Genomic DNA, 15,577 nt, shown 5'->3' on the forward strand with positions numbered 1-15,577 from the left:
ACTTGGGGACTGAACAACAGCAACAGAACTAATTAGGCTTAGCCCCTAATTTGCAAAATTATTGGTTAAATAAAAAGTTAGTGTGTGACTAATAACCACCATAAGTTGCTCATGAACTCCTCCGAGTTGAGGGCTTCCTGCCTGTGGTGCAGGAGGAACCGGCTGCGTCTGGAGGTGACCCTGGTCCACTCCGTCTCCAGGGAGCAGAACCGAGCCAGGCGCATGAACAGGGCTTTCTGGGGTCCAGCGCCCACCACCTTCCTTCCTCCGGTGTGATGTCTGCTGCATCCGCTCCTGAGCCGGGAGGACGGAAGAAGGTTCTCTCGGGGAAATCCCATCCTCCTTCAACCGTCCTGTGCAGAAGGCAGGGGCCTCTGTGTCTCATACTCTCACACCAAGGAAAAGCTCTCTCATCTAGACGCCTCCCGCTGGGGCCCATCCTGACCTCTGACCCGGTCACTACCCCGTGTTGTTCCTCAAAAAGAGATCACTTAGAATATTTAAAAGATAAATAAAATATTTCAGTACAAGTGTTAGCCCGATTAGGCGCTTTTGCTCGCTCCCCATCTCCTGAATAGGCTTCATTTAAAGGCCCCAGAGGCTCCAGTGACAGTTTTACGCGGGTCATCAGTTCGAAAGCTCTGGAGAGTCTAAGAGAAAACATACAGTAAGTCCGCACCCCACCCCCGCCGTCATTATATAGAAAAGAGACAGAAAGGAAATCCTCCTCACCCGGGGGCCCCTTTTGTGTTGTTCCTGCCAACGCAGCAGCCCTCCCGCTATATAGACCGCGCGCCGGCCCCACCGCCCTGAACTCCATCCCCGCGTCCAGCAGCCATGGGGAAGGTGAGCCCCGCGCCGGCGGGAGGGGCCCGCAGCCCGGCTGGAGGCCAGGCCTCTGAGCCTCTCCTTGCCTTCCTTGCAGATCACCTTCTACGAGGACCGGGGCTTCCAGGGCCGCCACTATGAGTGCAGCAGCGACCACCCCAACCTGCAGCCCTACTTCAGCCGCTGCAACTCCATCCGCGTGGACAGCGGCTGCTGGATGGTCTACGAGCAGCCCAACTTCCAGGGCCCGCAGTACTTCCTGCGGCGCGGCGACTACCCCGACTACCAGCAGTGGATGGGTCTCAGCGACTCCATCCGCTCCTGCCGCCTCATCCCCCACGTGAGTCCGGTCCCCCTGGGCCTGCCGTGGCCTCGGGTCACACCGATGCCCCAGCGCCGTGGTCAGACTGTAGGACGGTGGCCTTCCTTTGCTGGTTCTAACCGGGTTCTCGTTTCCTTTATAATATCTCTTCATTGAGAATGCAGTGCTCTTAATTGAGATTTTATTTTCCTTTGCTATAATTAAACTCACCTCTACTGGGGGAAAGTGGCATGGTATTTGTTCAGAGTGCCTATGGCACAGGGGATGAACTCCTCACACTCCGGTGGTCTTAGGCTAGTCCCTGGGCCATTTCTCTCTTTCCTCACCTGTAAAATGGGGCTACTAGGGCAGCTAATTCATAGAACTGTGATGAGGTGGGAAGGAGATTGCCTGGTACCTGGCAAGCCACCCTTCCCCCTCCACATATTGACTGCTTTGAACAATCAGGGTCTCTCAAGTCCTGCTTTTTGACTCAGCAAAATAACTAACCAGCAATGTGACTCCAGTAGCCCCTGCAAAATCATTGCTATCCAAATAAAGCCCAAGCAGCCTGGAATTCCAGAGTTAGGGATGCTGTAATTTGACTGTGACCGAGTCCTGTGGAAAATGTACCACTCTGGGTAAGTTTGAAAGACCCTCAGAGGGTTTAATGCCTTGATAGGACCCAGACTGGCATCAGGAGCCTGGAAATCTCAGCTTCCACCTTCCAGGCCTGACTCTTCTGGTTACAGCCTGAAAGCTCTAGGCATTAGTTTCTCATAAAAGAAGACAACGTGGTGTGTGTCAGGAGGTTGTGAAGATCAGATTAGACAAGGGACATGTGAACAGTTTGCAAACCACGGAAGATGCCTTATTAGCAGTTTTTATGCCTCAGAATGAACTGCTTATGAGAACTTTTGCTAAGGAGAGTTTGATGGTGGAAGAAGGGAGACTGAATACGTACCTGCCGGGAAGAAACAAGCAGATAAAAGCCAAATGCTCAGAAGAGACAGACAGGATTCACCCAGGACTAACTGCCTCCCTTCCATTTTCCTGAACGTCGTATAATCTATTGATCCAGACAGGCCTCCCACATGATTTTGAGCTTCTGTTTTTATTAATGACCTTAAAGTGTTTTCCCAGATCATATGTTAGAGCTGAGGACTGAACCCTAACCATTACGATGGCTCTTGCTTTTTAGGACTTCAGAATAGCAGGACTCAAAGCAGAAAGGAAGGGATGAGGAGATGTCTGGTCCCAACTGCTGCCAATCTGTGCCTTACTCTGGGGAAAGCAATTCTGCTTTCTCTCTCCCCAGCCTCTTCTGAAGCTACTGAGATCCAAACTAATGCCTCTTGCCAGGGATATATTTGCCTTTTAATTTTAAAATCTAATTATTTTTATATCCTCCAAGGAGAGCTCCAGACCACTGTAAGTCAATGGTCTTTATAAAGGAGAGAACAAAAATTATATATAAAATTGCTACTTAAGAATGGCACTAAGTAGGTACTAAATATGATTCATACAGGTTGTGGTCCTAGAAAACTCTAGGGAACACCATGCATATCCTTTTTATTTTGGTCACACCCCACAGCATTTGGGATGTGAGTTCCCCAACCAGGGACCAAACCCACACCCACTTCATTGGAAGGGCAGAGTCTTAACCGCTGGACCACCAGTGAAGGCCTGTGTATCTTGATCTGCGTGAATGGCACTCTCTTCAGTTTTGCAGTGTGCAGTCTACCCAGCCATATACAGTTGACCCTGGTGTTGGTTGTCTTTTTGTCATCTTTGATATAGAAAAAATTTTTAAATGCCCATTCCCCAAGGGGTGTGAGTGATTGGTGGCTAAAGACTAGGTTTTCTGACTTTTCGCATCTGTTGATTGCTGAACCCACAGACCAGCTCCCACCGGCTGAGGGTCTATGAGCGAGAGGACTACCGAGGCCAGATGGTGGAGATCACAGAGGACTGCTCCTCACTCCACGACCGCTTCCACTTCAGTGAGATCCACTCCTTCAACGTGCTGGAGGGCTGGTGGGTCCTCTACGAGATGCCCAGCTACCGGGGGCGGCAGTACCTGCTGCGGCCGGGGGATTACAGGCGCTACCACGACTGGGGGGCTACAAATGCCCGGGTGGGCTCCTTGAGGAGGGCCGTGGATTTCTACTGAGATATTTTTACTCTACCCTTTTCTGCATCTGGAAGCTAATAAAATATTCCCTGTGTGTTTCCTGCAGCTACGAAGCCTTCTTTTCCTTTCGGACGCCTTGGGTGGCCTCAGAAAAATAAAAGCTAGCAATAGTGTGGCTTTTCTTACACGTGCCAGTAGAAAGCATGGCTAGCAGTTAAGAGGACGGGGTCTGGAAACAATGTTTGGGGCCAAACACTTACTTACATCCTGGCATGTAAAGTCAAGCCATGTGGGCCTTAGGAAGCATTCCTATGAACAAAGCTAGTGGAGGTGATGGAATTCCAGCCGAGCCATTTCAAATCCTAAAAGATGGTGCTATTTAAGTGCTGCACTCAATATGCAGGACTGGAAAAGATCAGTTTTCATTCCAATCCCAAAGAAAGGCAACACCAAGAATGTTCAAACTACCATACAGCTGCATTCATTTCGCATGCTAACAAGGGAATGCTCAAAATCCTTCAAGCTAGACTTCAGCAGCATGTGAACCGAGAAATTCCAGATATACAAGCAGGATTTAGAAAAGGCAGAGGAACCAGAGATCAAATTACCAACATCCCACATACCATGGGGCAACTAAACCCCATGTTGAATGCCACAACAAAAGATGGAAGCAATGAAGATCCTGCATGCCACAACTAAGACCTGATGCAGTCAAATAAATAAATATTTTTAAAAGACAATAAAGGAAGTGTTAATAAAAGGAAAATAAAGAAGTGTTACTACAAAACAGTAACCCATAAAAAGGAATGCAACTGACTCAGTTCTAATGAGGTGGATGAACCTAAAGTGAATATGCAGAGTGAAGTAAGTCAGAAAGAGGAAAATAAATATCGTATATTAACACATACATATGGAATCTAGGAAGATGGTACTGATTAATCTATGTGGAGGGCAGCAGTAGAGATGCAGACACAGAGAACAGACTTGTGGACACAGGAGGGGAAGAAAAGGGTGGGACAAATTGAGGGAGTAGCACTGAAACGTATGCATTACCATATGTAAGATTGGATAGCCAATGAAAGTTTCTGTATGGTTCAGGGAGCTCCAATCCTGTGATCTCTGACAACAGGGAGGGGTAGGATAGGGTGGAAGTTGGGAGGGTGGGGACAAACATAGACCTGTAGGTGATTCATGTTGATATGTGGCAGAAACCAACACAATATTATAAAGCAAAAGTGAAAGTGAAATTTACTCAGTCGTGTCCAACTCTTTGTGACCCCATGGACTGCCAGGCCCCCCTGTCCCTGGAATTCTCCAGGCAAGAATACTGGAGTGGGTTGCCATTCCCTTCTCCAGGGGTCTTCCTGACCCAGGAACTGAGCCCGGGTCTCCTGCACTGCAGGCAGATTCTTTACTATTTGAGCCACCACTGAAGCCCATGCTCCAGTTAAAATTATGCAAATTAAAATAATTTTTAAAAAAAATCCACTAACACTATGGCTTCTTCCACAAGGCACGTGACCCCATTCTCCCACAAGAGGTCTCAGCTATCCAGCCACTCAGACCTCTGAACTGGAAAAGGTGGTCGTATGAGAATCAACACAAGCTATTAAAAACCTTTCCATTCTCACTGCCACTCCTTCTCTCATGACCTTTCATCGAAATTATTTCAATAACTTCTTAATTTATTAAGAAACTTAAGTTCTTTTTAGTTCAGCTCTTCCAGCTTTCTTTAAAAAACATTTTTTTCCCTCTGAAAACAAAACTGGAATATTGAATATATTGTTTTAGGATAGGGATTGTTTCCATTGGGATGAATTGCTAAGGTTATTTGAAGAAACTTTAAAAAGAAAGAGGAAAGGGAGAGGAAGCAGAGGGACGCCAGTGATGAGAGGACTCTGGCTCAGGTCGTGGTGTAGCATTTACGGAGGAAAGAAGTGGCGAGATTCTGAAGACAGAAACAACAAAAACTCTCGCTGGATTCCACATGGAGCTGAGAGAGAAGTTTGGTTTGAGCAACTGGAAGAACGGAGTTGTCTTCAACCCAAACTGGAAGAACCGCAGGGGAGCAGGTCTTTGGAGGAAAATCAGGCATCCCATTTTGGGCAAGACAAGTTTGAGGTGTTAGTGAACATTCAGGTGGAGTCATTCACCAGGTTACTGATTATATTAGCCTGAAGTTCAGGAGAGAAGCTGGGCTGGAGATCCATGTTTGCAAATCATCGGTGGGTAGACAGTACTGAAAGTCATTAAATCTGAACAGAATGCCCAAGGGACTGTGTGTAAATAGAGAAGGTGAACCCTAGTTTTAAGGGCATGAAGCAAAGAAGAAATTATGGGTCAGGGAAAGCTAACTTCTATAACAAACAGTACCAACAGTTTAGTGACTTACACAATTAAATTTTATCTTTCACTTAAAAAATAATACACTTTTAAACAATAAAAAGGCTTTTTTGTTCGTTTATTTTAAACTTAATGACTTTTTAGCTAGTTCTTCAGACCAGATACATCTAGAAACATTAAAGTCAGTAGGAACAATGCCAACAATTTTAGAGAAATGGAATCCAATTGTTTTATATCACTTTTAACTCTATGCCCATTTTACTAGAAAGCGCTACCTACAAGTTCACTGAGGAAATTTGAAAAATTGTAATGAAGACTTAAAAATACCAGGGTGCCTTATGCACCCACCAATTTACTAACAGATTGAGGACTTCAGCGCTGTAGTAAGTAGAGCTGCGAGGCCTGGTGCACAACTGCCTAGATTTATTTTCTCTAGATGACAGCGCCACCCAGTGTTCACATGAAGGAAAGCACATATAGTTCAAAAACCTTTCCCTGACTTCACAAATGGTATGAGATGATTTTGCTCCTTTTAAATACACTGAGTTAAGCCATGAGGGCAAGGTAAACTTATAACTTGGCCAAGGATCTTATTAAGTAAGTGTAAATTGTACTCAAATATCAGTGTCTGAGAGCTTTGTGACATCGCATAAGTATATCTTAAGAGAAGGTGGTTTCCTAAGAGAAGACAGGATTGATGGATGATCTGTGTTCCCCTGAGCAGCTGTGGCCCTTCTCAGCAGGAAATCCAGCACTTGTTTGTGTCTTTTCACACAGCCTATGTCTACCCCTTCATCTCTTAACATCCAACAGATCCACTTCTAATTTATGAAACTCTGAGATCATGAGTAACAAAGATCTTGTGTGTGTGTGTGTGTGTGTGTGTGTGTGTGTGTCCAACTCTTTGCACCATAGGCTGTAGCCCACCACGTTCCTCTGTCCATGGGGTTTTCCAGGCAAGAATACTGGAGCAGGTTGCTGCTCCCTACTCCAGGGGATCTCCCTGGCCCAGAGATTGAACCTGTGTCTCCCAGTCTTCTGCATTGACAGGTGAATTCTTTACTGCTGAGCCACCCAGGAAGCCCAAAATAGATCCCATAGCTTTGTTCAAATACGTCCTTCACTTCACCTTCAAGCTCAACACTTATTCGCTTATGATTTCTCAACCAACTCCTTTACATTTTTTCTCTTGTACCATTGTATATGAATAGTTCTTTCACCAGAATATTGATTAATCTCTTTCATTTTTATTTTATTTTATTATTATTTTTTCATCTATTTTTTACTAGTTGGAGGTTAATTACTTTACAATATTGTAGTGGTTTTTGCCATACATTGACATGAATCAGCCATGGATTTACTTGTGTTCCCCATCCTGATCCCCCCTCCCACCTCCCTCCCCATCCCATCCCTCTGGGTCTTCCCAGTGCACCAGCCCTGAGCACTTGTCTCATGCATCCAACCTGGGCTGGTGATCTGTTTCACACTTGATAATATACATGTTTCAATGCTATTCTCTCAGATCATCCCACCCTCGTCTTCTCCCACAGAGTCCAAAACTCTGTTCTATACATCTGTGTCTCTTTTTCTGTCCTGCATATAGGGTTATCATTGCCATCTTTTTAAATTCCATATATATGCGTTAGTATACTGTATTGGTGTTTATCTTTCTGGCTTACTTCACTCTGTATAATGGGCTCCAGTTTCATCCATCTCATTAGAACTGATTCAAATGAATTCTTTTTAACGGCTGAGTAATATTCCATGATGTATATGTACCACGGCTTCCTTATCCATTCGTCTGCTGATGGGCATCTAGGTTGCTTCCATGTCCTGGCTATTATAAACAGTGTTGCGATGAACATTGGGGTGCACGTCCTTGGCGTGTATGCCCAGGAGTGGGATTGCTGGGTCATATGGCAGTTCTATTTCCAGTTTTTTAAGGAATCTCCACACTGTTCTCCATAGTGGCTGTACTAGTTTGCATGATTAATCTTTTTTTAGAAAAAAGAGACAGCTATGCCAAATCTCATTGGCTGCCTCTCTGTTTCTCTCTCCCTCTCTCATGTCTACAGACATAGACAATTATTCTTTTTGAAGACAGTTGTTTATTTATTTATCTGGCTGCACTGAGTCTTAGCTGTGGCATGTGAGATCTTAGTTCCCTGTTGTTTAGGCACTAAGTCGTGTCCAACTCTTTGCAGCCCAGGCTACACACGCCAGATTGTTTCCCTAACCAGGGAAAACACCTGAGCACCCCTCATCGGGGGCTTGGGGGCCTTAGCCACTGGACCACCAGAGAAGCCCCCACATATGGTTATTCTTACTGCACTGGTCTCACAATGTCTCAGATCAGTCTAGGTATATTCAGAGATAATGAAGAGCTCCTTGTCCAACTCCTCTGCCAACCCTTGCATTTGAAAGCCACTGTGTTGGCTCTTTGGAACAACAACCAAGCTTTATGTCTGGAGGCTGTTTTGAGCTGTGTGTTTTTCTTCCTGTCTGAAACCTCCCCCTCCCAGCTTGTGCTGGCCTCAAAGCTAGAAATTGGGAACTGTTGATAGAGCTCAAGAATATAGTTCCTCTTCTCATACTCCTTGGGCCTTGTTGAAAGTTCCAGAAAAGCTCCACCAAACATTTCACACAGAAGGGTGAGTGAAATTCACTCAGTCGAGTTGGACTCTTTGCTACCCAATGGACTATACAGTCCATGGAATTCTCCAGGCCAGAATACTGGAGTGGGTAGCCTTTTCCTTCTCCAGGGGATTGTCCCAATCCGGAGATTGAACCCAGGTCTCCCAGATTGCAGGTGGATTCTTTACCAGCTGAGCCACAAGGGAAGATGGGGGACATGGCAAATCAGCCCAAATCCTACTGGTTCCACCGCACTCCCGCTTGGAAATGTAACCTCTCCCACTCACTTGGACTCTGGCCACTTGCCTCACCTCCCAGTGTCCTGACTTGGAGAGTAAGAGAAATTTTATTTTACCTCATCATCTTTTCTTTTCTTGAAATCAAATTAGTCCATTCTAAGTCTTACCAGATTCTTCAACATGGTTTCCATGTCCTACAGCTCACTTCTTCTGCCTCTTTTGTTCTTGAAAACTCTTCCTCTTAATATTTATTTAATCAGGTTCTATTAAAAATGTTTCCTTTCCCCTTCACCATTCATTATACCCTCCATTCAATACTTCAAGGTACAAAATTTTCATGGTACTCATTTAAGAAGCAGAAGGTAAAAGACTGCCTGCAATACTGAGACCTGGGTTTGATCCCTGGGTTAGGAAGATTCACTGGAGGAGGGAATGGCAACCCACTCCAGTATTCTTGCCTGGAGAATCCCATGGACAGAGGAGCCTGGTGGGCTACAGTCCATGGGTTCGCAAAGAGTCAGAGACCTAGCACATAACCATCTAGCTGGTTTTCTGATGGAAGTATTGCTTCTGCATTCTCAAGTGCTAGTTTTGGGAATCAGACTCTGATACTGACATCACCATGGACTAGTTGTGAGACATCAAGGAAGCACTTAACCGCTCAGCTGCAGTTTTTCCACCTGCCCAGTGGGGAATAACAGTAAACTGCTATAAAATGCCTGATATATATTAACTCATTAGATGTTAGCTATTATTATTACATTTTGTTTATCTTTTTATTGTCCTGAGTATAGTGTTTTGCACTTGTTGTGGAATTTTAAAAATTGTCAAGAAACTATAAGCTTGGCTAAAAATAATGTAATTATAAGTGTATATAAGGGAGCTATAGTACTGAGAATACAGGAAATAATATATCTAATGTTCTCCAAATTAGTCAAACAAATTTCTCATCTCTAGGCAATTCATCATAAAGGTATCTTTACTAAGATGTCACACTTTTTAAAGAGAATACCAGAATTGTGAAGAGTCTAAAAACCATTTCCTAAGAGTGAAAAAACTGGGACTATTGAAACTGGAGAAGAACAAGTAGGTATTTTCAGGTATTTAAAAGGGTCCCATGTGAAAAAAGAATCTAGACTAATTTTTTAAAAAGATGGAGGCAGTCTCATAAGACTGAACCCTTAACCCACAGGATCTGATGCTACCTCTGGGTAGATAGTGTCAACATTGCATTATATTGTACAACACCCAGTTGGTGCTGCAGAATTGCTTGATGGGGAGGTTGGGGTGGGGGGGGAGCTCCATACATTTGGGGGACCAGATTACAAAGCTTTCAGGGTATTATGTGTGGTATAAGGGAAAACCATTGTGTTTTTCTTTACGTCTAAGAATGCCTCTCCAATAAAAGGAACCAGGGCTCCTAGGAGAAGTGACTAATTCCAAGGCAGGAACAGAGAAAATAGATATGAGTATGGAACAATTTGCGATACTAGGAAATAAGAAAATACTAAAAAATAAATAAATAATAGAGTGAGACACGGGAGCCACCCTGATGGTGATCCTAATGACAAAAGCTGGAACCATTTAAACTGCTACATCTCAGCTTGATTTTGGCTAGTGAAGATTCACTAAAACTGCTTCGCCACAGGGAGCTTTTTAACATGACCACATGGTGGGAAGCCGACTTTTCGCTGCCGCTTTCCCCTCGGAGCTCTCAGTTTTAATATCTCCATTAACTCAGAAGCAAACAAAAAAATTCCCCATGAGATCTAATACACATTATTAAAATTTTAGAGATAAGACCTTATCGGCACTGTTCAGATAATTTTCCATTGATACTTTACGACACAGGAAATACTGAAGCTCCTTAAACGTCTGGAGTACATATCCAGACATGGAAAGCTGACTTGCTGGCACTGTGTAATATAACTCCCACATCAGCGAACAGGGATCAAGCAGCTTCTGAAAGGACAACAGTGTTGGAAGGCTGTCCTGCTGCTTTGCCGATGTTTCTTTCTGCCATGTAGCCAATAATAATTGACGACTTTTATAGTGTGTCCAGGGTGGCAAGCATGGTGCCAATCACTTCACATCCATTTGCTTGTCCAGTCTTTTTCACAACCACCATATGAGACAGGTATTGACAGTATCTGCACTTAACAAGGATACAAGTTCAGAGCAGGTAAATATTAATCTAGAGCCACATACACATAGAAGGAGCAGAGCCAGGATGCGAAGCCAGATTTCTCTGACTCCAGAATCCTCCAAGTTTACCTAACTACCAACTAGCAGTGTGTGATCCTGCACACTGCCTCCATGCAGGATAAGGACACACTTTTGCAAAGGAAGGCTGGAAGGAGGGGATAGGAGGGGGCCAGAAATATGCACAGTCAGCCCTCAGAATCTGCAGGAAATGGGTTGTAGGCGCCCCCAGGGATACCGAGATGCCCGGATGCTCAAGTCTCTTCTAGAAATGGCTGGTGGAGGGGTTTCCCTGGCAGTCCTGTGGCTAAGACTCCTAACACAGGGGTCCAGGTTCAATCCCTGCTCAGGGAAATAGAACCCACGTGCTGCAAGTAAAGATTCTGCATTCTGGAAGTAAAGAATGCTGCAACTAAGACCAGATGCAGCCAAATAAACAATTTCTTTCTTTAAATGACTGGTACCGTTGGCCGACTGCATCCTCCAGTTTGACATCTGAGGATTCAACCAACCTTGGGTTGATGCTGGAGGCCCTGGATGGAACCTGTGGATGTAGATGGCCAACTGCATCGAAAAGAAAAAACAAAAATCGACCTAGAAGTGGACTCAAACAGTCCAAACCTGTGTTAGTCTAGGGGCAACTGTACACTATTTCCTGGACATATCATTTCTAGCAATAATTTACTTGAAGGATGTATTCTCACCCAAAATGAGAAGAAAAGGCAGAGAGAAAGAAAAGAAAATCACCCCACCTAGAGGACTGGAAACAGAGGAAAGAGGGATCCTTGCACCTAAAAAGTGAGAGCTGTCTGGGGACCTCTCAGGCCTGTAACTCTCGTGAAACCAGACTGGATGCTCTAGCTTCCATCATTTCAGACAAGTTCGCCAGCAAGACCACAAAGGAGGGTATGACTATGGGATCCCTGATGCCAACAGACATTCTTGCAACAAATCTGTGGGCTCCATAGTGAAACAGGGCAGGACACTATGGTCCTTGCCCCCAGTGTCTTCAGCCTGCCTTTTGTCTGTGGAAAAACTTTAGCCAAAGAATAAGTTTAGGGACTTCCCTAATAGTCCAGTGGTTAAGACTCCGTCCTTCCAATGCAGGGGGCACAGATTCAATCCCTGGTCAGGGAACTAAGATCCCACATGCTGTTAGTGCAGCAATAAAAAAAAAGAAAAGAAAAGAAAAAGTTTAATCAGTGAAATGAGAAAATACAGAAACAAAAGAAATCAGTCCAACAAGACTAAATAAAAATAAAAGTCAGTAAACACAGTCGAAGATTTTTAGTTCCTCCTCAAAGGCTATAGACAATATTCTGAACCATATTCTGTGAGCTGTCTTAGAGATACTAAAACCCTCACTAGGTGGAAGAAGTTATCTGCATGATGGCCAGATTGTAGCCATGACATAAACTGCCACAGTTCTGAGAATTCGCCTCCAGGAAATGGGAACAAACTGACTCTGGAACCAAAGATTAACTGTACTTAAAACAATCAAGATAATGCTGGTCAGAAAACCACAGGACCAAATTCAAGATAACTGTCAGAAGTGAACTGTCAGAAATGGTGCTGTTTCTACTTGTAGCCTCGTCCCTCCATCTACAAGAGCCCTTGCCCAGTGATTGTCAGTGGTGGTGGAGTCGGCCTTTGGACAGGAATCTAACCCTCCTCTCCAGTTCCCGGCATCAGAAATAAAGCAAGCTTTCCTTTCCACCAAACTTGCTTCTTTATTGACTTTTGAATGGTGAGCAGTCCCATTCAAAGCCCCATTCAAAGTGGGGAAAGCCCCACTTTCCATGACAATGGTGGTTTGCCCTCCCTTTCAATCCTGCCTTTATCTGGGGAGAAATGGGTTTGATAAGCCACCACAGATCTATGGCACGATACCATAAGTCACTGGCAGGCTCTTCTCAGATGATTTATACAAGTTAAACAAGAGACTGGATGCCGTGATCTTAGTTTTCTGAATGTTGAACTTTAAGCCAACTTTTTCACTCTTCTCTTTCACTTTCATCAAGAGGCTCTTTAGTTCTTCTTCACTTTCTGCCATAATGGTGTGTCATATGCATATCTGAGGTTATTGATATTTCTCCCAGCAATCTTGATTCCAGCTTGTGCTTCATCCAGCCCAGCGTTTCTCATGATGTACTCTGCATATAAGTTAAATAAGCAGGGTGACAATGTACAGCCTTGACATACTCCTTTTCCTATTTGGAACCAGTCTGTTGTTCCATGTCTGGTTCTAACTATTGCTTCTTGACCTGCATACAGATTTCTCAGGAGGCAGGTCAGGTGGTCTGGCATTCCCATCTCTTTAAGAATTTTCCAGAGTTTGTTGTGATCCACACAGTCAAAGGCTTTGGCATAGGCAATAAAGCAGAAGTAGATTTTTTCTGGAGCTCTCTTGCTTTTTCGATGATCCAACAGATGTTGGCTATTTGATCTCTGGTTCGTCTGCCTTTTCTAAATCCAGCTTGAACATCTAGAAGTTCAGGTTCGTACTGTTGAAGCCTGGCTTGGAGAATTTTGAGCATTAATCTGCTAGTGTGTGAGATAAGTGCAATTGTGCAGTAATTCATGGCAAATAGATGGAGAAACAATGGAAATAGTAAGAGACTTTATTTTCTTGGGCTCCAAAATCACTGCAGATGGTGACTGCAGCCATGAAATTAAAAGATGCTCCTTGGAAGAAAAGCTATGACCAACCTAGATAGTATATTAAAAAGCAGAGACATTATTTTGCCAACAAAGATCCGTCTAGTCAAAACTATGGTTTTCCACTAGTCACGTAAGGATGTGAGAGTTGGACTATAAAGAAAGCTGAGGGCCAAAGAATTGATGCTTTCGAACTGCAAGGAGATCCTACCAGTCCACCTAAAGGAAATCAGGCTTGAATATTCATTGGAAGGACTGATGCTGAAGCTGAAACTCCAATACTTTGGCCACCTGATGCAAAGAAATGACTCACTGGAAAAGACCCTGATGATGGGAAAGATTGAGGGCAGGAGGAGAAGGGGACAACAGAGGATGAGATGGTCGGATGGCATCACCAACTCAATGGGCCCGAGCTTGAGTAAACTCTGGGAGTTGGTGATGGACAGGGAAGCCTGGCGTGCTGCAGTCCACGGGGTCACAAAGAGTCAGATATGACTGAGTGACTGAACTGAACTGAACTGAAGAGCTGAACCATTGAGAAAAAACAGACAGACCTGGATGCACCAGAAGAGCAAGAGAAAGGCGTGAACACACAGAGGGTGTATGGCGGCAGGCATGCGGTGCATCAGGTGGACAGTGAGGAACCTAAGATGGCCAGAGGACACAATACAAGGAGTGGGTGGACATAAAGGCCAGAGAATGTGCTAGAAAGTTGGAGTGGAGCAGCACAGGAAGTGCTTTCAGGTAATAGGAGACTCTGGAAGGCATTCAGCAGGCTTCATGAAATTGGATCTGTGTTTCTTTAAAGACAGAAGACAGGCAACTGGGAGGAGGGATAGAAGTTGGAAGCCAGGGAGCTACAATAGCATTTACAGAGAACTGGTCCAGCTCCAAGTGGACCTGCCCCATCAACAGAGGGCAGCCAGACATAACCCCTGCCTCTCTCCTAGGGAAAAGAAGGGCCAGGCGGCCGGATCTTCCCACTTTTCATGAAAATCTAAAACTGTATCAATACATTCTGATGTTAATTAGCCACGCACCAGCCTGATTTGTAATACTGATTTAAGCTTTAAAAAATCATGACAATCAATCAGGCAAGCAAAATATCCTCTCAGTTAAATTTATGCACAATGAGGAACAAAGAAGGGATTAGAAATCCAGACAGCATAGTTTGGTAATTAAATCCTGCAATCGGACAGCCCTGGATTTCGATTCATATTTTCCCAGGAGCCCAGGAGTAAGTCATTTAGCCTCTCTAAGCCTCATTACTCAAGATGATTGATGGGATTGTTGTGAGGGATAAATTAAATAACGCACGTTAAGCCTTTAGTGCAGGATTGGGCATATAGTAAGTGCACAATATGTAAGCTTCCTTTGTTGTTATATCTAATGCATTATTATTGTATGTTATATTGTTCTGCAGTTAATGGATTATTCTCATTTCGTAAGTTGAGTTTCTTTAATATTCAAAGCACCACAAATAACTATTACAATCTTTAAAAAAAAATTTCTCTAGTTTTGACACCAATAGTAGTAAGAAAAGTAAGAAAAAAGGGTAACTGGCATTATTCATTCTCCCTTTGAAAACAAACCAGAAGTTATGGCCCTGAAATTCATTGAGCCTTTCCCCCAAGAATATGAGGCTCTCCCTTCTCTTTAAGTCTTGTAAGTAAGTTTTTAACTTGACAGACGTTTTCCAGATTACATCTTCAACAATAGAGTTTTGTAGACATTTTAAAAACCTAAACTTAAAATTAGAGGCAAAGTTGACTATTTAAAGAAGCCTATATGAACAAATATCTTACTTGCTAAAGATAAGGGTTCAGTGATTTACACTTAATCCCCCAAATGTTATGGATCCTAGTTTGCTCAGAGAGCATTTAGTAGAAGATTAGCAGCAGCTGTTTTGTCTGACCTGTTCTTGGGTTTCATGTCTGTCTTCTAGCAAAATAGGAAAGGAAAGATTAGGCTACAGAGGGTCAGAATGCAAATAACTCTCAACTGAGATCACTTATACATTGCTCTGGGCAGAACTCTTCCAACTGCAAATGTCTGCAAACTAACCCATACAAGCTTTAACAGAAAGGATGATCTATAAGCCTTGGGCACGCTGGGTGCAGGGGTTCAAGTCAGATTATCAGGAGCTGTTCTTTGTAGACGTCTGTCTTCCTCAGCCCTGTTTTCTTCTGTGTGGGCTTTGGTCTCACCAGGCTCTTCCCGAACATGGTGGGCCTCATA

The 15,577-nt window shown here is 44.0% G+C and overlaps 1 protein-coding gene across 1 annotated transcript; it reads left to right on the top strand.

Moving 5' to 3' along the window:
- The first annotated feature begins 837 nt into the window (after window positions 1-837).
- Window positions 838-3,302, top strand: LOC136163244 (gamma-crystallin F-like). The gene is made up of 3 exons (XM_065927683.1): window positions 838-846; window positions 926-1,168; window positions 3,030-3,302. The coding sequence occupies exons 1-3, from the start codon at window positions 838-840 to the stop codon at window positions 3,300-3,302; spliced, it is 525 nt and encodes a 174-aa protein (XP_065783755.1).
- The last annotated feature ends 12,275 nt before the right edge of the window (window positions 3,303-15,577 follow it).

This window comes from Muntiacus reevesi, chromosome 3, assembly GCF_963930625.1.
Source record: "Muntiacus reevesi chromosome 3, mMunRee1.1, whole genome shotgun sequence".
In the NCBI taxonomy this organism is placed as follows: domain Eukaryota; kingdom Metazoa; phylum Chordata; class Mammalia; order Artiodactyla; family Cervidae; genus Muntiacus; species Muntiacus reevesi.